Consider the following 25221-nt stretch of genomic DNA (forward strand, 5'->3'; position numbering starts at 1 on the left):
TCTCAAAAAAAAAAAAAAAAAAATGATGTCTGGGGTTTACTCTAAAACATTCTATCAGAAACAAAGAAGGTCACAAGGCTGGGTGAATAGATGAAATGGGAATGGAAAATAGTTAGTGGTTGTTGTAGCTGATGGGTGACTCAGTCTCCTCTCTGCTTTTGAGTATGTTTGCAAATTTCCATAATAAAAAGATTTTTTTAATGAGTAAGGCTGTCAAGAAAAGTCACATGTCCCACTTTCTGGGAGCAGTAACACGGCCATCGCAGCTCATATTTTCCTTTTCTTCCATTTCAGCATGGCGAGGACAACATCCTTGCTGCCTCCAGCTGGCGGGCGACCACAGCTACTGCCTGCTCTGTGCTACTGAGCCACTCGGTCTGGAGCCCCCAGGACAGCACCTGCTTCCTGAGGTTGTCCTGGCTCAGCTGTGCACAGCGATGGTGGAGAACTGGACTCCACAGGCTCACAACCTTCCTGTCAGGTTTCAGGGCCCAGCATCCTTCATCCTGGGCCTGGCTGCCCTGAACAATGGCTGAGGGCTGGGGGACCCCATAGAGTGACACCACAGCGTACGGGGCCAGCAGCACTCCAGTGCCCGTGGACTATGACCACCTATCGGGCCATCCCCAGCGATGGTGTGGACCTGGCAGCCAGCTGTGGCGCCAGGGTGGGCGATGTCCTCCCTGGGCCACACACAGGGGACTATGCTCCCTTGGGATTCTGGGCCCAGAATGGCAGCATGTCCCAGACTCTTGGCGAGAGCCCGGCCACCGCCACCGCCACCACCCGCCCCAGCCCCACCACTCCCGCAATGCCCAAGATGGGCGTGCGCGCAAGGGTGGCCGACTGGCCGCCCAAGCGGGAGACCCTGAGAGAGCACAGCAACCCAAGCCCCTCCCAGGACACAGATGGCACAAAGGCCACCAAGATGGCCCATTCCATGAGGAGCATACAGAACGGACAGCCCCCCACCAGCACCCCGGCTTCCTCAGGGTCCAAAGCCTTCCACCGACTCTCCAGGAGAAGGTCCAAAGACGTGGAGTTCCAGGACGGGTGGCCCCGGTCCCCCGGCAGGGCCTTCCTCCCCCTTCGGCACCGCAGCAGCAGCGAGATCACCCTCAGCGAGTGTGACGCGGAGGACGCGGGGGAGCCGCGGGGGGCCCGGCACACGGGGGCGCTGCCCCTCTTCCGCGAGTATGGGAGCACCTCGTCCATCGACGTGCAGGGCATGCCCGAGCAGAGCTTCTTCGACATCCTGAACGAGTTCCGCAGCGAGCAGCCCGACGCCCGGGGTTGCCAGGCCCTCACCGAGCTCCTCCGGGCAGATCCTGGCCCACACCTCATGGGGGGCGGCGGCGGAGCCAAGGGGGACTCCCACAACGGGCAGCCCGCCAAGGACAGCCTCCTGCCACTGCAGCCCACGAAGGAGAAGGAGAAGGCCCGGAAGAAACCTGCGCGGGGCCTCAGCGGCGGGGACACGGTGGACTCGTCCATCTTTCGGAAGCTAAGGAGCAGCAAACCCGAGGGGGAGGCTGGGCGTTCCCCGGGGGAGGCCGACGAGGGCCGGAGCCCCCCGGAAGCCAGCAGGCCGTGGGTGTGTCAGAAGAGCTTCGCCCACTTCGACGTGCAGAGCATGCTGTTCGACCTCAACGAGGCGGTCGCCAACAGGGTGTCGGTGTCGCAGCGGCGGAACACCACCACGGGTGCTTCGGCCGCTTCCGCCGCCTCGGCCATGGCCTCCCTCACGGCCTCGCGGGCCCACAGCCTCGGAGGCCTGGACCCGGCCTTCACCAGCACAGAGGACCTAAACTGCAAGGAGAACTTGGAGCAGGACCTCGGCGATGACAACAGCAACGACCTGCTGCTCAGCTGCCCGCACTTCCGCAATGAGATCGGGGGCGAGTGTGAGCGCAACGTGAGCTTCTCCCGGGCTTCCGTGGGCTCCCCGAGCAGCGGCGAGGGCCACCTGGCAGAGCCCGCCCTGAGCGCCTACCGCACCAACGCCAGCATCTCGGTGCTGGAAGTGCCCAAGGAGCAGCAGCGGACGCAGAGTCGGCCCCGGCAGTACAGCATCGAGCATGTGGACCTGGGCGCCCGCTACTACCAGGATTACTTCGTGGGCAAAGGTGACGGATGGCGTGTGGGTGGGAAGGTTGTGTGGGAAGGTTGGGTGGGCCGAGGCTTGCCTCCGAGACCCCCACTACTCATTCATTCACTCTGTGCCAGGCCCTGCTCTGGCACTGAGGATGTGGCGGGAACAGAGACCTCCCTTCTGGAGGGCTGTGAAGATCCGGTGAGCAGAGCCACCCGGGCCTCAGCCCTGTGTCTGACACAGCAGCACTCCATAAACCTTGAGCTACAGGACACAGCTCTGCATTTACTCAGCACATATGGGCTTGGGGACAGCTCAGTGCCAGGCACTCTCTAGAGCCTGGGGATGTAGTATCAACCAGCTTAAAACAAATGTTCTGTCTTCCTAGCACTTTTAATGTTTTCATGGGTAACACAAACGTAGAACAGGATAAATACGAAAAATACACAAGGGATTGTAGGGTGCTAAATGCAGTGGAAAAGAGTACAGCAGGGAAGAAGGAAATGGAGTGTCGGAGGGTGGGGGCAGATCCCAGTGGGGGATGGTCAGAGGGGGCCTCCGAGGCAGGTGCAGTTTGAGTACCAAGCTAAAGTCACCATGTGCAAATTGCAGACACTGTTCCCAGAACAGAGCAGCGAATACAAAAGTCTTGGAACTGCCCGGCGCAGTGGCTCACGCCTGTAATCCCAGCACTTTGGGAGGCTGGGGCAGGCGGATCACTTGAGGTCAGGAGTTCAAGACCAGCTTGGCCAACATGGTGAAACCGCATCTCTACTAAAAATACAAAAAAATTAGCCAGGCATGGTGACATGTGGCTGTAATCCCAGCTACTTGGGAGGCTGAGGTAGGAGACTCGCTTGAACCCAGGAGGCAGATGTTGCGGTGGGCTGAGATCATGCCACTGCACTCCAGCCTGGGTGACAGAGTGAGACTCTGTCTCAAAAAAAAAAAAAAAAAAAAAAAAAAAAAAGAGAATTGCTTGTAACTGCTAGTAACAGGCTTAAACAACATAGAAGGGACTCTCCTGTGAAGAAATCCAGAGTTCAGCAGCCCAGGGCTGGTATGGTCAGTCTTAAGCATCAGTGAAACGTCAGCCTTAGTGCATGGCACGATCCCCCACTGCTCCACACCAAGATGGCTGCTGGAGTGCCAGGCGTCACATCTGTGTTTCCAGGCAGAGAAAAAGAGGAAAGGGTAAGGACAAAAAGGCAGACCTCTTGTCAAGTCAACCCCCTTATGCCCTTATGCCTAGTGTTTCATTATTGGAACGCTAAGCATGTGGGAGTTATAGCCTACTGCTCAAGGACATTGCCAGGGTATGAATTTTTACTCGTGGAAAAATTCAAAAAATTGCAGCCTCCGGCATAAATGCGTTAAAGAGCTTTCTCAGAAGCCCGGTCCAACTACTTGCACTTAGTGGCCACACCTGTGTGCAAAAGAGGCTGGGAAACGCAGGTTTTTAGCTAGACAAAGTTTTTCTTTTCCAAGAATAGAGGACTTTTCTTAAAAAAAAAAAAAAAAGACGAAGTACTAGCAGCTAGTACCCCACAGCAGCTAGGTTTTTTTTGTTGTTTTTTTTCTTTTTCTTTTTTTTTTTGAGGCAGTCTCGCTCTGTCGCCTCGCCCAGGCTGGAGTACAGTGGCGCGATCTCAGCTCACTGCAGCCTCTGCCTCCTGGGTTCACGCGATTCTCCTGCCTCAGCCTCCTGAGTAGCTGGGACTACAGGCGCTCGCTATCATGCCCAGCTAATTTTTGTAGTTTTAGTAGAGACAGGGTTTCTCCATGTTGGCCAGGCTGGTCTCGAACTCCTGACCTCAGGTGATCCACCCACCTTGGCCTCCCAAAGAGTTGGGATTACAGGCGTGAGCCACCACGCCCAGCTCACAGCAACTAGTTTTTAAAAATATTTAAAGTAATGTCCTTGTCAAACATAACAAATGTCAGTTAAGTCATCCCACAGGACACTGGAGCTCCAACTTGGAGTCAGACAGCCCTTGGTTTGGGGTATCTGTTCCATAGCTGATCCACGTGATAGGTTTTACCCTTCAGACTGTGTGACAAATGAAGATGATTATATCAATATCACATGCACAAACAGAATGACACAGAGATTGAAAAGAAAGGGATAAAAAAGAAGTTCCAGGCCGGGCACGGTGGCTCACGCTTGTAATCCCAGCACTTTGGGAGGCCAAGGTGGGTGATCACAAGGTCAGGAGATTGAGACCATCCTGGCTAACACGGTGAAACCCTGTCTCTACTAAAAATACAAAAAATTAGCCGGGCGTGGTGGTGGGCGCCTGTAGTCCCAGCTACTCGGGAGACTGAGGCAGGAGAATGGCATGAACCCGGGAGGCAGAGCTTGCAGTGAGCCAAGATCGCGCCACTGCGCTCCAGCCTGGGCAACAGAGCGAGACTCTGTCTCAAAAAAAAAAAAAAAAAAAGAAGTTCCAGACAGTTGCTTACAAGGAAAAAGCCAATGAGGCAATGTCAGTATCACATGAAATAGATGTAAAGGTTGAAAGCACCTTTTAGAGGAACTAAGGAGGCCATTTCATGTTTCTTAAAGTTCGCCAAGAAATTCTGGTAGTTGTGAACCTTCGTATACCTGGCAACTTGGTTTAGGGGTACCTAGATTTAAAAAATGGATCAGGCTGGCTGAGCGCATTGGCTCATGCCTGTAATCCCAGCACTTTGGGAGGCCCAAGGCGGGCAGATCACGTGGGGTCAGGAGTTTAAGACCAGCCTGGCCAGCATGGTGAGACCGTCTCCACTAAAAAATACAAAAATTAGCTGGGCGTGGTGGCGGGTGCCTGTAATCCCAGCTACTTGGGAGGCTGAGGCCGGAGAATCGCTTGAAGCTGGAAGGCAGAGGTTGTGGTGAGCCGAGATCGCACCATCACAATCCAGCCTGGGCGACAGAGTGAGATTCTGTCCCCTCAACCAAAACAAACAAACAAAAAAACGCTACGGGGAGAAGTAGAAAACTTCACAACCATAGCGGGAGAAGTGCACAGATGATCTCTCTGAAGTTGACAGAATCTAGTAGCTGAAAAATAAGGATTTAGAGGATTTAGATAACCTAATGAAAACTTGATTTTACACTGTATATGTATTAACTTTGTATCTAACCAACAAAGAACACATTCTTTTCAACCTACACGTACAAATACGTACATGAAAGGAATGTGGATCAAATAAAGATCAAATAAGATTATACATTAAAATACTTAGTTCTTTGTTAGGCAGGTAGGAAGTACTCATCATGGAGCTTTAAAAAAAAAAAAAGCCGTTTTCTTTTTAAAAATTTCTTTGTAGCCCTGAAAGCTGTTAAAGAAAAAAAACTTTCTGGCCAAGCACAAGGGCTCCCTGAAAGTGTAATTCCAGCACTTTCGGAGGCCGAGGTAGGATGATTACTTGCCCCAGGAGTTAGAGACCAGCCTGGGCAACATAGTGAGACCTCAAAAAAAGGTTAAAAATTTAGCCAGGTGGGGTGGTGCATGTCTGTAGTCCCAACTGTTGTGGAGGCTGAGATGGGAGGATCGCTTCAGCCCTAGAGGCAGAGGTTACAGTGAGCCATGATTGCACCACTGCACTCCAGCCTGAATGACACAGCAATACCCTGTCTCAAAAAACAAAAACTCTTCAATGATATTTGTTAAAGCACAGTAAAGAATGTATTCAGAACCATCACAGCAGGCATAGGGACCACTGCAGCGGAGTCTGGCAGTAGGGAAGAGAGATTGGGCTTAACTCTGAATACAGCATAGTCAAGTAGGAATTTATAGCCAAGAAGCAGGGTGGGGATCAGTGCATGGAAGAAACTATTAAGAAGAAATGTCAGCGGTAAGGAAGATTCTGGCTAAACCAACCTAATGTTGCTGATGACACGCCAGGATGATCAGACATCACCTTTGGATGGTGGAAGATGAAGAGCTTGATCAGGTGTTGAAGATGTCCAGATATTGAGGATAAGGTTGGGGGGTAGGGTTCTTGCTAAACTGACTTTGCGCAGGGTTCTTTGTTAAAACTAGATTTTACAAGGAGGTGCACAGATGGGCCTAGGAGAAGATTCCAAAGCCTGACTAAAGTTTGGCCAAGCAAAGAATCTTTGTCAAAGCTAGTAAATAAGTCATTGGTCAGTGTTTATTGAGTGCCTACTATATGCTAGGATTCGCAAGGAGCTAGATATGCATTGATGGAAAAAGCAACAGCCCCTGTAGCTGCTTCAGGAATAAGCTGGTATCTGTGATCTGTAGAGTACAATGTTTATTCTATTCTCTGATCAACTGGAGATTGTCGAACCCCCTGCAGATGCTGTTCTGATCGGGGCCATTAATTACCACACAGTATTTTGCTCTTAGATTAGCCTTTGATTTGCCAAGAGCATCTCATGAGAACAAGAACCATCAGTTAAACATTCAATGTACCAGTACAATTTCCGGTGGTGGGTAGATGCTAACTTTGTGGACTTGGATCAAGACAGACCGCTGGCGGATACCCACACGAGCATGAGATACTTGGGTTATACATCAGGAAGAACTATTTGCCTGGAAGGGTTATAAGATAGCAGCATGTTTTAGAAAAAAAGAGGAGGCAGCTGTCAGGTAGAGGAGGGAGCAGGAGGCGTGTCCCATGCCTGGCTAAAGCCTCTGTTACCCTAAGGGAAAAAACAGCAGTGTTGGCCGGGCACGGTGGCTCACGCCTGTAATCCCAGCACTTTGGGAGGCCAAGGTGGGCGGATCACAAGGTCAGGAGATCGAGACCATCATGGCTAACACAGTGAAACCCTGTCTCTACTAAAAATATAAAAAATTAGCCGGGCGCAGTGGCGGGTGCCTGTAGTCCCAGCTACTCGGGAGGCTGAGGCAGGAGAATGGAGTGAACCCGGGAGGTAGAGCTTGCAGTGAGCCGAGATCGCGCCAATGCCCTCCAGTCTGGGCAACAGTCTCAAAAAGAAGAAGAAGAAGAAGAAAAAAAAAGCAGTGTTGAAGTTACCTAGGTAAAGAAACATGGTGAGATAAAGGTGATGCCTAGGGGCCCCTATCGTGGTCCCTGACAGGCACCAACAACTGGGGATGGTCATTGCCAACACTCATCATGTGCGTACTATGTGCCTGGCACGGTGCTGATGGCTGGGTCCACCTTTAACTTTACGGCTGAAAATGCTATCTAGCGACTTGGCTGGGGCCAGACATCTATTAAGGGGCAGAGCCCAGGTGTGAGGAGGCTCTCTAGAATCTTACTTAACAGTTTCACAAGGGCTAATCCGCAGTTAAACCAAGTGGACCATTTGCAAACACGGGATTAATCGCAGTGATGCTGGGTTGATGGCATGCCATGTACTGTACTAAGCGTTTCATATTTGTAGCTTCATTTTGCCTTCACATCCGCTCTCTGAATTGTGGGTGGCATCAAGGTCCTGTTTTCTCAGATGAGAGCGCTGAGGCTCAGAAAAGTTCTGTGGCTTGGCAGGTGGTACAGTAAGGTGGGCTTTTGCCTCTTACAGTTTCTCCACTGGGGGTGTCTGTGACCAGGCATGAGGTTTGCGTGACCAGCATCCCAGATTGCACAGGACCCTGCCTGGTCGCCCTGTCTGCAGGCCTGCTGGGCATCAGGGCCCCTCCTTCCCAGACAGCTGAGCCTGAACTCGCCTGCTCTTCCTTCTTAGAACATGCCAATTACTTTGGCGTGGATGAGAAGCTGGGGCCAGTGGCTGTGAGCATTAAGCGGGAGAAGCTGGAAGACCACAAGGAGCATGGACCTCAGTACCAGTACAGGATCATCTTCCGGACCCGCGAGGTAGGTCCCATCACTCTCGTTCTTATTAAAGAAATCATAGCCACTCACATCTCGAGCCAGGTTCTAGGGGCAAACGCTTCCCCAGCTTCATCTCATGGAATCCTCCCAACAACCCCGGGAGAGCAATCCTGTTAGTCTCTCCATCTCACAGAGGAAGAAACTAAGACGCAGAATTTAAATGACTTCTGGCCAGGCATGGTGGCTCACGCCTGTAATCCCAGCACTTTGGGAAGCTTGGCGGGTGGCCCACTTGAGGTCAAGAGTTCAAGACCAGCCTGACCAACATGGCGAAACCCCATCTCTACCAAAAATACAAATTAGCCAGGTGTGGTAGCAGGCGCCTGTAATCCCAGCTATTGGGGAGACTGAGCCAGGTGAATTGCTTGAACCTGAGAGGCAGAGGCTGCAGTGAGCTGAGTTTATGCCACTGCACTCCAGCCTGCCAGCCTGAGTGACAGAGTGAGACTGTGTCTCAAAAAAAAAAAAAAGAAAGAAATTAAATGATTTCTATAGGATCAGTGAATTAGTAGCCAGACCAAGATTTCAGTCCAGGGTGTCTGACTTCAGAGCCCAACATTACAAAACCTGTTTGCAAGAGATTAACTCTAATAAGCATAAGAAATAAAAGGGAAGGTAAGGGATCATTTTAGGAACATGAGGTGTCCTACATAATGGAAAGAATTAAGGCAACAAGCCTCAGGCAGGACAGGAACTGGGGACTCTCAACCACAGGTACTGCTGTTATGCCAATCAGCTCAAGGTACTCCCAATGTGTCACTTTCCATTCTGAGTAGAGAAGCCCATGGTCCTGGCTGGAGGCCTTCCCCTGGATTAAATGTCAGCTGTGGCTAGTGGGGAAGGCCTGTTGGGGCACCCATGCTCTATTAGGACTCTAAATTGTAAGTGACAGAAATCTAACTTGCTAAAGTCAGAAATAGCATTCATTGGTTCATGTAACTGCAAATCTAGGGGTAGGGCAAGCTTCAGGCATAGCTGGACTTAGAGACTCAAATGCAGTTGCCAGAACTCTGCTTCTTTAGCTCTCTGCTTGGCTCTGCTTTTTGCATCGCGAGTGTCATTTTCTTCTGCCACTAACAAGCTCTCACCATGTCATGGGAACAGGGAGATGGGCTGCTCAAATCTTTGCACCGTCTCATCCAAAAGGCTTGGACTGGCCAGGCGCAGTGGCTCACGCCTGTAATCCCAGCACTTTGGGAGGCCGAGGCAGGCAGGTCACCTGAGGTCAGGGGTTCGAGACTAGCCTGGCCAACATGGTAAAACCCCGTCTCTACTAAAAATACAAAAATTAGCTGGGCGTGGTGGCAGGCACCTGTAATCCCAGCTACTCGGGAGGCTGAGACAGGAGAATTGCTTGAACCCGGGAGGCGGAGGTTGCAGTGAGCTGAGATTGCGCCATTGTACTCCAGCCTAGGTGACACATGCAAAACTCCATCTCAAAAAAAAAAAAAAAAAAAAAAAAGGCTTACACTGATTTATCTGGGAAGAACTCTGGCTCTGCTTTAGATCACAAGCCCAAGTCCTGAGCCGGTCGCTGTGATCAGGGGTGGTAGAGGAAACTGCCCGGTCTAGCCCTGGGTCCAGGGGCAGGGCCAGGCACTGTGATTGACAGTTCCACCAGAGCTCCCTGGAGGAGGAGGCAGGGCAGATCCTCAGCAAAAAGAGGGGACCCAGGGAAGCAGAAATGACAGAGAGGTCCAGAAGACCCAAATAAGGAAGACCTTTCAGAAAAGTGGCATTTGCCAGCTAGGCAGGCCCTCCAAAATGGGTCTCCCTCAGCCTGCATTGCCCCAGCCCCTTGGGCCTGGCCTTTGCCCAGACATGGATGCCTAGCAGGCTGAGGCTGCCAAGGACTTGATTGTGGGGCCAGCCAAGTCCTGGACCTCATCCAGGCTGGCAGATGCAGCTCGGAGTGCCCTCGCCCCATCCCCTGACCAAGACCTTCCCACTGAGTTGGGGGAATGGGATGGCGCGGAGGCTTTGCAGTAGCCAGGAAGAGGCAGCCCTAAAACCATGTGCGCCAAACCACAGGTGGTCACCAGCCTCTGTCTCCCCAGCCCTCTCCTCCCTCTACCCACCTTTCTGGCCAGATGAGCACCAGAGCAGAATGAGAGGTGACAGCTCACACTGCATCTGGCTGTTTTAGGACATATGGGCAACTGCTGGGTGGTGAAATGACGCCTACAGTCATATACTTATAAATAGGCTGGGTGCAGCGGCTCACACCTGTAATCCCAGCACTTTGGGAGGCCAAGGCAGGTGGGTCCCTTGAGCCCTGGAGTTCGAGACCAGCCTGGCCAATATGGTAAAACCCTGTCTCTACTAAAAACGCAAAAATTAGCTGGGTATATTAGTGCACACTTGTAGTCTTAGCTGCTCGGGAGGCTGAGGCATGAGAATCTCTTGAACCCAGGAGGTAGAGGTTGTAGTGAGCCAAGATCACACCACTGGACTCCAGCCTGGGTGACACAGTAAGACTCGGTCTCAAAAATATATACATACACATACGTATATATAAAATATTTATTATTAAGGCTATTATTACTGCAAATCTCCTTTATACTGTGTGTCAGGCAATATTCTATACCTTTTATATCTATTAACTCACTTAAATCTCATCACGATTCTAGGGTGAAGACTCTGTTGTCCTCATTTACAGATGACAGAACAGGCACAGAGAGGTTAAGAGACTTGCCCAAAGCACCCTCCAGGGAGTGGCAGGGCAGGGTGCCTGCCTGTGTTCTGGCCGCCGCACTCGGCTGCCTCTGGGTTTTGACTAAGTCAGCTTAGACTGCACACTGGACCCACTCATGAGTTAGGAGCTCAACCAACTCAGTGCTAGCGTTTGTGTTTTTGTTCGTAATGAAAATATAATAGGCGGGGCGTGGAGGCTTACGTCTGTAATCCCAGCACTTTGGGAGGCTGAGGCGGGTGGATCACCCAAGGTCAGGAGTTCGAGACCAGACTGGCCAACATGGCGAAACCCTGTCTCTACTACAAATACAAAAAAAAAATTAGCTAGGCATGGTAGCAGGTGACTGTAATCCCAGCTTCTCAGGAGGCTGAGGCAGGAGAATCGCTTGAACCTGAGAGGTGGAGGTTGCAGTGAGCCAAGATCACTCCATTGCACTCCAGGCTGGGTGACACAGTGAGACTCCATCTCAAAAAAAAAAAAAAGAAAAGAAAATACAATATATAGGCAGGCATGGTGGCTCACACCTGTAATCCCAGCATTTTGGGGTAGGAGGTTAAGATGGAAGGATTGCTTGAAGCCTGGAGTTCAAGACCAGCCTAGGCACCACAGTGATACCCGTGTCTCTAAAAAATAAAAAATACCAGACCATAGCATTAGGAGAAATACCTAATGTAAATGACAAGTTAATGGGTGCAGCAAACCAACATGGCACATGTAATACCTATGGAACAAACCTGCACGTTGTGCACATGTACCCTAGAACTTAACGTATAATATTAAAAAAAAAAAAAACCCAGACTATGTCACACATGCTGAGAGTCGTGAGACTTTAGTGCATGGATACTGGGTTATATAATTTTTTGCTGTAATTTCCTGTTCACTAAGTTTGAAACTGGCTTGATGCCATTCCCAGTGTGTACCTGCTCCCGTCCACTTCCCACCCCCAGCACCTACAAAACTAGCCGTGGGGGACTCTGATCCATCCCTGATGACAGCACGGGGACTCTTTGAGTCTCACAGCCACAGGCCTGGGATCCATCCATTCCACAGACATTTGCTCAGCATTCCCCCGTCCCAGCTCTATGCTGGGCATGGAGGGTACTGTAGCAAACAAGGCAGCAAAGATGCTCGTGAGACTGGGTGTTTGAGGGGGAGACAAAAGGACGCAGAACACCTTAGCAAATTATGCTGTAGGTGCTTCCCATGGTGACAAGGTGGGGGACAAAGCAAGGAGGAATGGTGAGTGTGGCAGGTGCTTAGATTTTTTTTTTTTTTTTTTTTTTTTCCGAGACGGAGTCTAGCTTTGTTCCCCAGGCTGGAGTGCAGTGGCGTGATCTCTGCTCACCACAAGCTCCGCCTCCCAGGTTCACGCCATTCTCCTGCCTCAGCCTCCTGAGTAGCTGGGACTACAGGCTCCCACTACCACACCCTGCTAATTTTTTGTATTTTTAGTAGAGACGGGGTTTCACTGTGTTAGGCAGGATGGTCTCAATCTCCTGACCTGGTGATCTACCCGCCTCAGCCTCCCAAAGTGCTGGGATTACAGGCATGAGCCACCACACCCGGCCCAGGTGCTTAGATTTTTAACAGGAAGGTCAAGGGAGGCATCACTGGGAAGGTAACATTGGAGTAAACCTAGAGGAGGGGAGAGGGAGCCGTGTGGACAACTGGAAGAAGAGCATTCCAGGCAGAGCGAACAGCCAGTGCAGAGGTTCTGAGGCGGAGCCATGCTCCGTGGGTTGGAGACGTCCTGTGAGTCCTAGTTTGACCACTCAGCAGTTCTAGAACCTTGGGCACATGGATCCTTTCCTCTCAGAGCCTCAGTTTCCCCCTTGGAAATTCTCAGCTTACAGAACTGTGTTGTGGGCTCGGTGAGGTTGCACATATCAAGCAGGCAGTGGGGGACCTGACACTTGACTGGAAGTGATTATGATCGGCACCACTGTTGCAGCCGATGTTCCTTCCTGGGAGGTCAGAGCCCCATGCTGGGAAGCATAGGTTGAGCTCACGGATGGGGTTCTGCCCTTCTCATATCCACACACACACATGCCTTGGGGTCCTGTAAACTAGGGCATAGGGGCCAGAGCGAGAGGTCTGGGCTGCCTTCCAAGCCAGCCAGCCTGCCCCAGATGGCCGTCCCCGGCCACCAAGCAGACAGTCTCGAGTGGACCCGCATCTCCCAGCAGATGGGATATGAGCATTGGCAGTGCCAGGCTCCCCACCAAGGCAGGAACAGACTTGGAGCTGGGCTTTGGCACTGCTTGTCCAAACCCCAGAGAGCCTGGACAGGATGAGCGCCAGGCCAGGGCTGCCCTGTCTCAGGTCCCTTCTCTGGCACTGTCTCACCCAGGACACTGGGGACAGAGTGGGGACGGCAACCAGCCAGGAACTGCGTGGCACCCCCCCCACAAGGCCCAGTGGTTCTCATTGGCCTAGAACACGTGATTTTTGACAGGCTTTAGTTCTGATAGGGTTAGAGATTTGGATTTTTATTTTATTGGTTTTTCTTTTTTATTTAAAAAGTACCAAACGCTCATTATTAAGAACTTAGACAATACATAAGTATGCAAAGTAGAAAAAGGAAAGTTTCATTAGTGAAAAAAGCAAGTGTGACCCCGTTTTTGTTCAATAGGTACATCTGACTGTGTGTGTGTCTGTGTAAATTTGCTTATTTATTTTTGAGACAAGGTCTTACTCTGTCCCCTGGGCTGAAGTGCAATGGTGCAGTCATAGCTCGCTGCAGCCTCGAATTCCCGGGCTCAAGCGATCCTCCTGCCTCAGCCTCCCAAGTAGCTGAGACCACAGGCATGCACCACCATGCCTGGCTAATAATTTTGTTTTGTTTTTAGAGACAGAATCTCACTATGTTGCCCAGGCTGGTCTTGAACTCCTGAGCTCAGGTGACCCTCCTCCTCTGGCTTCCCAAAATGCCGAGATTACAGGCATGAGCCACTGCACCTGGCCGTGTGTATGTTTAAATGAACAATCTCCAAAGCATATTGTTAAGTAGGGGGAAAAGCAAAAAATGTAGCTTCCTGCTTAAGGTTAAAAAATTTAAAACTCAGCTAGGTGCAGTGGCTCACACCTGTAATCCCAGCACTTTGGGAAGCTGAGGCGGGAAGATTGCTTGAGCCCAGGAATTTGAGACCAACCTGGACAACGTAGCGAGACCCCATCTCTATTAAAAATAAATTAATTGCCAGGCGTGGTAGCTCATGCGTGTAATCCCAGCACTTTTGGAGGCCTGCGCAGGTGAATCACCTGAGGTCAGGGGTTCGAGACCAGCCTGGTCAACATGGCAAAACTCCATCTCTACTAAAAATACAAAAATTATCTGGGCATGGTGGCACACTCCTGTAATCCCAGCTACCTGTAATCCCAGGAGGCTGAGGCAGGAGAATCACTTGAACCCAGGAGGCAGAGGTTGCAGTGAGCCAAGATCACACCATTGCATTCCAGCTTGGCCGACAAGAGCGAAACTCTGTCTCCAAAAACAAAATAAATAAAAAAGAAATAATATTTTTAAAACTATTAACTATGCATGTGGCTTTGTCCATAAACATTTAACACACATCTACAGATAATAATGGTTAGCACACATTGAGCTCTCACTCTATACCCAAGATACAGCACTAAGCATTATGCACGGATCTTTTTTAATCCTTTCATTGCCTTGAGGCAGGCATTTTTATCCCCATTTTATCAATGAGGAAATAGGGAAATTAAGCGACTTGCCCAGAGTCACATAGCTAGGGAGGAGCTAGAGCTAGAATTCAAACCCAGGCAGACCACCTCCTAAGTAACCTCCTAGGAAATGTTCTTGAAGGGTACACCTGCCGCCCAGCACAGAGTCAAGCGGGGAGTACGTCTGAGTCAGGAGTGAGTGGGGATAACCTGTACCAGCTGGAACCTCCTTGTTTGCATGGTACTGTGTGCCTTTCACAGCTCACTTGATTTGTTGCTCTCGACTAGCTGATGCCAGATGTTTTCAGCCTCTGAGCAGAGGAAGGCTGTGATCTGACTCAGGCAGCTGTAGAAAGAATGGACTGGGGACAGGGCAGGGGCAGGGAGACCTGGAGGAGGCTGCTGTCCAGGTGGGAGGTGATGGTGGGGGTGACCAGGTGGAGAGTGAGGTGGCCACTCATGACCTGCCAGTGTCCCACTTACTGTCCCCAGTGCTAAAGGAGTTTTTCAAGTAGTGCGCGCCGATGAGGTGGTCAGAGCCAAAATGTGACTGTAAGTCACCCGTCTCCAGGGAGGAAGAAGGAAGATTTCTGGTCCGTGCTGTCCCTCGTTCCCAGCAGAGGGCACTGTGGGACAGTGTCAGTAAGATATAAAGACACTGATCCTGTTGGTCTTAACTGAAACCCACAACCCCAGGGCCACTCAGATTGACAGGGCAAAGCCCCCAACATCATTGCTTTTCATGATTGGTTTTGACACTACCGTGCTTGTGATAAGAGAGATTTGTTTGTTTGTTAATTACCGGGGCCAGAAGTGGGATCATTCTATTCCTTCCACACATGCCTCTCGCCCAGGTGCTATTTGGTGAGGGTGGGTTGTGTGCTTAGAGGTGAAGTCATGACATGTTATTTTTGCCACCTCCTGTGTTTGTCGACTTAGGCAAGCATGTTTTTGCAGTTAATACTTATCCTCCTTAGTCTTTTTGTTGTTTTTGTTGAGACGGAGTCTCACTCTGTCGCCTAGGCTGGAGTGCAGTGGCACAATCTTGGCTCACTGCAACCTCCGCCTCCTGGGTTCAAGTGATTCTCCTGCCTCAGCCTCCTGAGTAACTGGGATTAGAGGCATGAGCCATCATGCCTGGCTAATTTTTCTATTTTAGTAGAGACAGGGTTTCACCACGTTGGCCAGGCTGGTCTCGAACTCCTGACCTAAAGTGATCCGCCCACCTCGACCTCTCAAAGTGCTGGGATTAGAGGTGTGAGCCACCGCACCTGGCCTCCTCCTTAGTCTTTAAACCACAGCCCCAAGTGTACTTTGGGTGCTTGTAACAAGCCCCCTGGAGAGGGATTTTTCTTTGTGCGTTCTTGGTGTGGTGCTGGTCCAGTGCATGGCATAACCTGGTGGCCAGCAGCATGCTGTGGCTACAAGCATGAGCTGGTATTAGTGAGGATGTGGAGCAGCAGGGGCTCTCAGACAGGGCTGGTGGGGTGTAAATTGGTACAACCACTTGGAAAACTGTTTGGCAGTTCAGTAAAATTGAAGATTAGCATGCCTGGTGATTTAGCAATTTCTATCCTAGGCATAAACCCAAAAGAAAAGGTGTTCATGTGCACTGAGGTGCTTCTGTGAGGGTTCCTAACAGCACTATTCACAGTTGGCAAATACTGGAAGCAGTTCTGGTGCTCATCAACAGTGAAAAGGAGTAAAACGTCAGCCTCTCGCAACAGCATAGCTGCAGCTCATATATGTAGCATTCAGAGAAAGAAGCTAGATAACAAAAGAATACAAACTGCCTGGCTGGGCGCAGTGGCTCACACCTGTAATCCTGGCACTTCAGGAGGCCGAGGCAGGAGGATCACTTGAGCCTAGGAGTTGCAGACCAGCCTGGGCAACATAGTGGGACTCTGTCTCTACAAAAATATACAAAATTAGCCAGGCATGGTGGCACATGCCTATAGTCCCAGCTGCTCAGGAGGCTGAGGCAGGGGATCTGTTGCGCCCAGGAGGTCGAGGCTGCAGTGAACCATGATTGTGCCACTCCATTCCAGCCTGGGCAACAGAGTTAGACCCTGTCTTCAAAAGAAAAAAAGAATAAAAAACTACAAACTGCCTGAAGTTCAAAAATAGACAGAAATAAATGATGGTGTTGAAAGTCAGGATAGAGTTAATTTTGAGGAAAAAGGGGTACAAATGGGCTGTGGGTGCTGGAAATACATTTCTTGATTTGGATAGTGATTACCCAGGTATTTGCTTTCTGATACTTTCTTCGGCCTCACATCTATGTGTTATGTACTTTTTTTTTAGACGGAGTTTCACTCTTGTTGCCCAGGCTGGAGTGCAATGGCACGATCTCAGCTCATTGCAACCTCCTCCTCCTGGGTTCAAGCGATTCTTCTGCCTCAGCCTCCCAAGTAGCTGGGATTACAGGCATGCGCCACCACGCCCGGCTAATTTTTGTATTTTTAGTAGAGACAGGGTTTCACCCATGTTGGTCAAGCTGGTCTCAAACTCCTGACCTCAGGTGATCTGCCCACCTCGGCCTCTCAAAGTGCTGGGATTACAGGTGTGAGCCACGGTGTCTGGCCTGTATACTTTATATATTTGGATTATACCTCACCATACACATACCAAATATATATATCTCAAAACAAACCACGAGCTTTGGAGAAGTCAGGACTGGGTTGGAATCTTGGTTGCCATTTTGTCAGCTGTGGTGACCTTGGATAAGGCACATAACCTCTTGGAACTTCAATTTGCTTCTCTGTAAATCAGAGATAAAACCTCCCTTGAACAGACCTATACGTACAGTTATTACTATAGTACCTGGAGCACAGTGCAGTGAACTGCACCTTCATAAATGTGACTTGTTATTAAGGTATATAAGTTAGACATTTATTTGGCTGCAAAGCGATAGAAAACCTGACTACCAATAGCTAAAACAAAGGGAGGTTATTTTAATCATCTAATAAGTCTGGATGTAGGCAGCTGCAAGGATTAACTTCTGTGACTTTTTGTTGTCTCTTTCCTCATGATTGCAATCTGGCTGCCACAGCTCCAAACATTTCATTCTCATACCACTGCCCATCACACAAAGAAGTGGGCAGGTGGAAAGGGGCTTTCTTTTTTTTTTTTTTTTTTTTGAGACAGTCTTGCTCTGTCACCCGGGCTGGAGTGCAGTGGCACAATCTTGGCTCACTGCAACCTCTGCCTCCCAGGTTCAAGCAATTCTCCTGCCACAGCCTCCTGAGTAGCTGGGATTACAGGCATGCACCACCAGGCCCAGCTAATTTTTGTATTTTTAATGGAGACAGCGTTTTGCCATGTTGGCCAGGCTGGTCTCAAACTCCTGACCTCAAGTGGTCCGCCCGCCTCGGCCTCCCAAAGGGGGCTTTCCTTTTATTAGAGGGAAATCTGCCCCAGAAGTCCTCGCCAAGCACAATTCTCCTCATATCTCATTGCCTGGAATTGATCACATGGTTGCCTATAGGAAAAACTTGGGAAGCAACATCTGGGGAATGGGAATGAGATGGCTGTGATTGGCTTTGACTAAAGGTTTTCATCCCTGACTGCACATCAGAAGCACCTGAGAAGGATTAAAAATATGCCATGTATACAAACATGCATGTCTGGCCCCATCCCAGACCAACCAAATTAGAATCACTGGTGGTGTCTTGTCTTGTCCTTTTCTTTTCTTTTCTCTTCTCTCTTTCCTAGCCTCCCTCCTTTCTTTTCTTCTCTTCTCTTCTTCTTTTCTTTTCTTTTCTCAGACTGAGTGTTGCTCTGTTGCCCAGACTGGAGTGCGGTGGCGCGATCTTGGCTCACTGCAACCTCCGCCTCCTGGGTTCAAGTGATTCTTCTGCCTCAGCCTCCCAAGTAGCTGGGATTACAGGTGCATGCCACCATGCCTGGCTAATTTTTATATTTTTAGTAGAGATGGGGTTTCACCATGTTGGCCAGGGTGGTCTCGAACTCCTGACCTCAAGTGATCCGCCCACCTTGGCCTCCCCAAAGTGCTGGGATTACAGGTGTGAGCCACCCACGCCTGGCCTTTTTTTTTTTTTTTTTTTTTTTTTTTAATGAAACTGGTCTGAAACCAGTGCCACAGTTCAAGATCCAAGATGATGCCGGTATTCAAGGCAGGTGGGTGTTTTACTTGAGCATTTACAGTAATGTGTACATAATACAGTGTTACTGTAATAATGACAAGAGCCCACCTCCTGGTAGGACCTGTTTTCTTCATTATGCTCCCTACTGCCTTACATAATTCATCTCCCCCATTCCAGTGTCAGCTCCACAAGGACAAGGGTCTTTGTTCATTGCACCTAGAGTAGGACTCAGTGCCTCACAGGAGGCACTCAGCCAGTATATGTTGAACAAATGAAGGTAGTTTACATTATTGTCTCATTTAATCCTCCCAACACCCCTTCAAGGTTACGATACCATCCTGTACCCATTTCACAAAAGAGCAAGCTGAGGCTCAGAGATATGAAGTCACTTGGTCAAGACCACACAGCCAGGAGGCAGCAGGTTCAAGCTCTGGCTCAGACTTAGGGCTTTCTGACCTTAGAGCACAAACTTCCAATCATCACACATGTCTCTTTCAAAACAAGATACCTCTGCTATGCTCTTATCCCTTTTTAGGTCTCAAGAGCCCCCTAACCTTCCCTTCTCTCTCTTGAGTAGCTCATCACCCTGCGGGGCTCCATCCTGGAAGATGCTACGCCCACAGCCACCAAGCATGGGACCGGGCGGGGCCTGCCCTTGAAGGATGCCCTGGAGTATGTCATCCCCGAGCTCAACATCCACTGCCTGCGGCTGGCCCTCAACACCCCCAAGGTGACGGAGCAACTGCTGAAGCTCGATGAGCAAGGGGTGAGTCAGGGGCTGGAGGTGGGGGTGCTGCTGGGGCAGTACCTTGCAACCCCACTCCTGGTAGCTTTTTCTATCTTGGTCACTTTCTTTTTTCTTTGCAAGTAACAGAAACCTACTTAAGCTGGTTTCAGCAAAAGGAGGGATTCAAATCAAATTCTAGTGGTGCCAAGAGCAAGAATGTAACTGGGTCTCCTAAAGGAGGGAGATTGTCTGGGGATGAGATAGCTGCTAGGTCCCCATGTGTGCATGCATATATGTGTCTATAGTGGGGGGTTAGTGTGTCTTTCCTCCCCGCTCCACACGCTGGCTCCCTCTGCTTCTCTTGCCTCTCCCACAGCTCCCAGTCTGTTAGAATTACAGCCACATGCAGACCCCAGCAGGCTGACCCTGGTCACAGGAGAGCCATCGATTGGGCTATGCGTAGGTCAGGTGGCTGTCCGTGGCCCAGTCACCAATGACCAGGGGGATCCAGGATACCTAAAGCAAACATAGTTATTGGGAGCCCACTCCCTAAAAAAGGTATTGACTATAAGCCTTGAGCCCTCCAGATTTTGCTTTTGCAGAATCTCAGCCCATCCCAGTCCACCTACTGTGGGATGCCGGCCAAGGCAACAGTCTCTTTCATGCAAGCGTGGCATCACCAGCCGTCCTCCACCCGCCATAGCGAGAAGAGGCGGCCTGGATACCTCGTTGTGCTTCTCTGGAGTGAAAGGGAGGGGGAGGGACAACTGGGACATGCTGCCATGCCCCAACACTGTTTTCCCCTGTCTGGCTATGGCTCTGGGTTCCCGAGTGGTCCCAGCAGCTCCCAGGGCCGAAGGCCTCAGACATACCCCTTGCTCCCTTCCCTCTGCCATCTCTGCCTGGCCTGCCTCCACAAAGCCACTCTTGCCTCTGCAGCTCTGCCGGAAGCACAAGGTGGGCATCCTCTATTGCAAGGCCGGCCAGAGCTCCGAGGAGGAGATGTACAACAATGAGGAGGCCGGCCCCGCCTTTGAGGAGTTCCTCTCCCTCATCGGCGAGAAGATCTGCCTGAAGGGCTTCACCAAGTACGCTGCCCAGCTGGACGTCAAGAGTAAGTAGGGGGCCAGTTAGATCACAGTGAGCCACCGCTGCACTCCTACTCAACAGGCAAAGCTTAAAAGGCCTGGGGATGCCAAGGTGGGGACGTGGAGCAGTGGGAGCTCTCAGACTTCACTTGTAGGAGCACAAATAAGTGCAGCCACTTAATTTTTTCGTGTTGTTGTACTTGTTGTTGTTGTTGTTGTTGTTGTTTTTGAGACAGAGTCTCACTCTGTGGCCCAGGCTGGAGTGCAGTGGCATGATCCCATCTCACTGCAACCTCTACCTCCCAGGTTCAAGCAAGATTCTCCTGCCTCAGCCTCCCAACTAGCTGTGACTACAGGTGTGCACCACCACTCTTGGCTAATTTTTGTATTTTTAGTAGAGACAGGCTTTCACCATGTTGGCCAGACTGGTCTCAAACTCCTGACCTCAAGTGATCCACCCACCTCAGCCTCTCAAAGTGTTGGGATTACAGGCATGAGCCACCATGCCTGGCCATGTGCAGCCACTTTGGAAAACAGTACAGCACATTCAAGTCCAGTTTGAAGAGACCCTGCTCTGTGACTCAGCTCCTGCACTCCTAGGTATGCACTCTGTCTAATGTGCATGTGCATGGCAGGAGAGGACTGAATATCCCTAACCACCGGCACCTCGGTGCACCCAGTGCACACTGGCAGAGTTGTGCCATGTTCACCCAGAGGAGATGAACTGGCACCACGGGCATCAGCGTGGAAGAGAGCCACATGCTTCGTGCTGCGCAAAGACAGCAAGCCTCAGAAGAGTGGGACCTGAATGATGCCTTTTACATAACAATTTTTTTCTTTTCTTTTCTTTTCTTTTTTTTCTTTTTTTGAGACAGTCTGCCTCTATTGCCTAGGCTGGAGTGCAGTGGCGCAATCTCAGCTCACTGCAACCTCCGCCTCCTAGGTTCAAGGAATTCTCCTGCCTCAGCCTCCCAAGTAACTGGGATTACAGGCATGAGCCATCACTCCCTGCTAGTTTTTGTATTTTTAGTAGAGATGGGGATTTACCATATTGGCCAGGTTGGTCTTGAACTGCTGACCTCGTGATCTGCCCACCTCGGCCTCCCACAGTGCTGAGATTACAGGCGTGAGCCACCACACCTGGCCAATTATTATTTTTTATAGAGACAAGGTCTCGCTATGTTACCCAGACTGGTCTCAAACACAAGGCCTCCAGGGATCCTTGGCCTCCCAAAGTGCTGGAACTACACACATGAGCCACTACACCTGGCAAAAAGGTCCAGCAGGATGACTCACACCTGTAATCCCAACACTTTGGGAGGCCAAGGAAGGAGGATTGCTTGAGGCCAGGTGTTCAAGACCAGCCTGGGCAATAAAGCAAGACCCTGTCTCTGAAAAAAAAAAAAAAAGCAAAAACAAAAACCCAGCAATATATTGTTGGTGGATGCTCTTACACAGTGGAACTCTAAAGAAAAACAGAGCCAAGCGTGGTGGCTCATGCCTGTGATCCTAGCACTTTGGGAGGCTGAGGTGGGTGGATTGCTTGAGCCTGGGAGTTTGAGACTGCAATGAGCTATGATCATGCCACTACACTCCAGCCTGGATGACAAAGCAAGGCCCCATCTCAAGAATAAATAGGCCAGCCATGGTGGCTCATGCCTGTAATCCCAGCACTTTGGGAGGCCGAGGCGGGTGGATCACCTGAGGTCAGGAGTTCGAGACCAGCCTGGCCAAAATGGTGAAACCCCATCTCTACTAAAAATACAAAAAAATTAGCTGGGCGTGGTGGTTCACGCCTATAATCCCAGCTACTTGGGAGGCTGAGGCGAATCGCTTGAACCCGGGAGGCAGAGGTTGCAGTGAGCCAAGACCGCACCATTGCACTCCAGCCTGGGCGACAGAGCAAGACTCCGTCTCAATCAATCAGTAGAAAAAAAAAAAAAAGGGAATACTGGAGACAATAAGCAGGATAGTGGTTGGCTGTCTGGGGAGAGGTGGGTGTGTCTAGGAAACGGTGCTCACATTAGAGTGTGGGTGGTGGTCTTTTTCTTAAGGTGGTATCACATAGGACGTATTTGTTGCAGCAGTCTCTGTGCTTATCATGTGTATGTGTACATAAATATATACGATATATGGGGCTGGGCGCAATGGCCCACACCTGTAATCTCAACATTTTGGGAGGCTGAGGCAGGTGGATCACCTGAGGGCAGGAGTTCGAGACCAGCCTCGCCAACGTGGTGAAACCCCGTCTCTACTAAAAATACAAAAATGTAACCAGGTGTGGTGGCACATGCCTGTAATCTCAGCTACTTGGGAAGCTGAGGCAGGAGAATTGCTTGAGCCTGGGAGGCAGAGGTTGCAGTGAGCTGAGATCACACCACTGTACTCGAGCCTGGGCAACAAGAGCAAAACTTCATCTCAAAAAAAAAAAAAAGGGGCCGGGCGCGGTGGTTCACGCCTGTAATCTCAGCACTTGGGAGGCCAAGGTGGGCGGATCATGAGGTCAGGAGATCGAGACCATCCTGGCTAACAGGGTGAAACACCGTCTCTACTAAAATACAGGCGAGCGCCTGTAGTCCCAGCTACTCTGGAGGCTGAGGCAGGAGAATGGCGTGAACCCGCAAGGCGGAGCTTGCAATGAGCCGAGATCGCACCACCGCACTCCAGCCTGGGCGAAACAGCGAGACTCCATATCAAAAAAAAAAAAAAAAAAGAAAGAAAGAAAAATATATATATGTATATGTATATGATATATAGGATTGAAATGTTTCATGAGAAGTAGCTGGGTGGGTGGATGGGTGATGTTCACAGGTGTCACAGCTCCCTGGGGAATGGACTACCACTGTCCTTGGTAGTGGGTTTTCGTCAGCTGGGAGTGAGAAGGCCCCAAGATGGCTCAGTCAGACATTGCTCTTCCCCACACCTCGCCAAGACTCGGTTTGCTCTTCTAGAAGACAAAACAGAAGCCCAGATCAGGAGACAAATCTTAGAGAAGTGAGGTGTTAGGCAGGTGTCTGGGGCCATCATCACCTTCCCCTGCTCCTCCGCTGAAGGAGGCTGTAGGAGGAACGAGCATGTTATTATGCCATTTGCTAGTTTCGTGATCTTGGACAGGTGGCTTTGCCTCTCTCGACCTCAGTTTCCTCATCTGTAGAGTGAAGGTAATAATTGCGCTTATCTTGGAAGCATGGTGAGGGTTCTGTGGGTCAGCTTGGCCCCAAACATCCTGAGCCCTCCCTCTGTGCCGAGTGCTTCCCAGAGCTCCGCCAGCGTGGGTGTCCCCCTAGGTGGGCGGGGAGGCAGCAGGCCTCCCTGGGCTCACCTGGCGTGGAGGAAGCTGGCAGGTGTGAGTGTTAGTATTGGTTTTTTTGTTTTTTTGAGACAGTCTCGCTCTGTCACCCAGGCTGGAGTGCATTAGAATGATCTTGGCTCACTGCAACCTTCACCTCCTGGTTTCAAGGGACTCTCCCACCTCAGCCTCCTGAATAGCTAGGATTACAAGCGCGTGCCACCAGACCCAACTAATTGTGTATTTTTAGTAGAGATGGGGTTTCACCGTGTTGGCCAAGCTGGTCTTGAACTCCTGACCTCAGGTGATCCACCCACCTCGGCCTCCCAAAGTGCTAGGATTACAGGCGTGAGCCACCGCGCCTGGCCAGGAAGTGGGTTCTCTTAGAGGACCCCAGGAAACAGTGCTCCTGGAATGAGTTTCCCCAAATTACAGGCAAGAATGGCCCTGGCTTGAGCAGATACCTGGATGTTACCCGGCTCCCAACCTGGCTCTGGCACTGGCAGCTGTGGCCTCAGTGTCCTCGCCAGACACTGAGGCAGCATTGAATATTGTTAAGAACAGATCTGGAGGCCAGGCACAGTGGCTCACGCCTGTAATCCCAGCACTTTGGGAGGCTGAGGCAGGTGGATCACCTGAGGTCAGTGGTTCAACCAGCCTGGGCAATGTGGTGAAACCCCGTCTCTACTAAAAATACTAAAATTACTAAAATTATCCAGGCATGGTGGCAGGCACCTGTAATCCCAGCTACTCAGGAGGCTGAAGCAGGAGAATTGCTTGAACCCAGGAGGCAGAGGTTGCAGAGAGCCCACATTGCGCCATTGCTCTCCAGCCTAGGTGACAGAGCGAAACTCCGTCTCAAAAAAAAAAAAAAAGAACAGATCTGGAATCCAACAGCCTGAGTACTGGTCCAGACGCTACCACTCAGTACAGTGTGACCTTGGGAAGGCACTCCCTCTCCATGCCTCAGTTTCCCCCTCTGAAACATGGGCTCAGTAAGCAGGTTTGCCTCTTCCTAGCCATAACCCTCCCTCCTATTAGAGAGAACTCATATCCTGATGCTCAATGATAACCATTTCTTTGCTTTTCTTCATAGTTTTGCTACTTACGTACACATCCCTGACTGGTATAATCTGACCTGCTTTTGCATGTCACATGAATGGGATCACACTGTGTGTGCTGCTTTGTGTCAGCATCTTTCACTCAACATTTAGAGGATTTCCCCATGCTGCAGCCACGACTCATTCCTTTTCCTGGCTGTATATTTTTCCACAGTGTGAATTGACCAGTGTGTTCACCCATTCTTTTGACTGACGCTTGAAGATTCTTGTACCCATATCCCAGGACACGTGTGCATGATTTCTCTGGGCTGTGGTCCAAGGAAAGGAAGTGCTAGGTTATCAGTTAAGCCTGTCTTCAGGTATAAGAGAGATTGCTAAAAAGTTTTCCAAAGTGCTTGTACCAAGTTACACACCTAACCAGCCACCTCAAGGGTTCCATTTGCTCCACATCCTCGCCAACCATTGGTGCTGTCAGACTTTTTAATTTTTACCATTCTGGTGGGTACATAGCAATGGGGTTTCCTTTTTATCTAAATGTATTTAATTTTTTTTTTTTTTTTGAGACAGAGTCTAACCCTGTCTCCCAGGCTGGAGTGCAGTGGCGTGATCTCGGCTCGCTGCAACCTCCGCCTCCCGGGTTCAAGCGATTCTCCTGCCTCAGC

At 50.4% G+C, this 25221-nt stretch overlaps 1 protein-coding gene across 4 annotated transcripts in view; it reads left to right on the top strand.

Annotated features, from left to right (window-relative positions):
* Window positions 1-25221, top strand: part of SIPA1L3 (signal induced proliferation associated 1 like 3) — a 312831-nt gene that overhangs the window by 167174 nt on the left and 120436 nt on the right. For all 4 annotated transcript variants that reach the window (XM_034944253.3, XM_034944252.3, XM_055103150.2 and 1 more), the window contains 4 exons: window positions 295-2126; window positions 7761-7891; window positions 18972-19160; window positions 20061-20235. In XM_034944253.3, the coding sequence (XP_034800144.2) occupies window positions 605-2126; window positions 7761-7891; window positions 18972-19160; window positions 20061-20235 (2017 nt within the window). In that variant the 5' untranslated portion in view covers window positions 295-604. The remainder of the gene's footprint in view (window positions 1-294; window positions 2127-7760; window positions 7892-18971; window positions 19161-20060; window positions 20236-25221) is intronic.

This window comes from Pan paniscus, chromosome 20 (genome assembly GCF_029289425.2).
Source record: "Pan paniscus chromosome 20, NHGRI_mPanPan1-v2.0_pri, whole genome shotgun sequence".
NCBI classification, from domain to species: domain Eukaryota; kingdom Metazoa; phylum Chordata; class Mammalia; order Primates; family Hominidae; genus Pan; species Pan paniscus.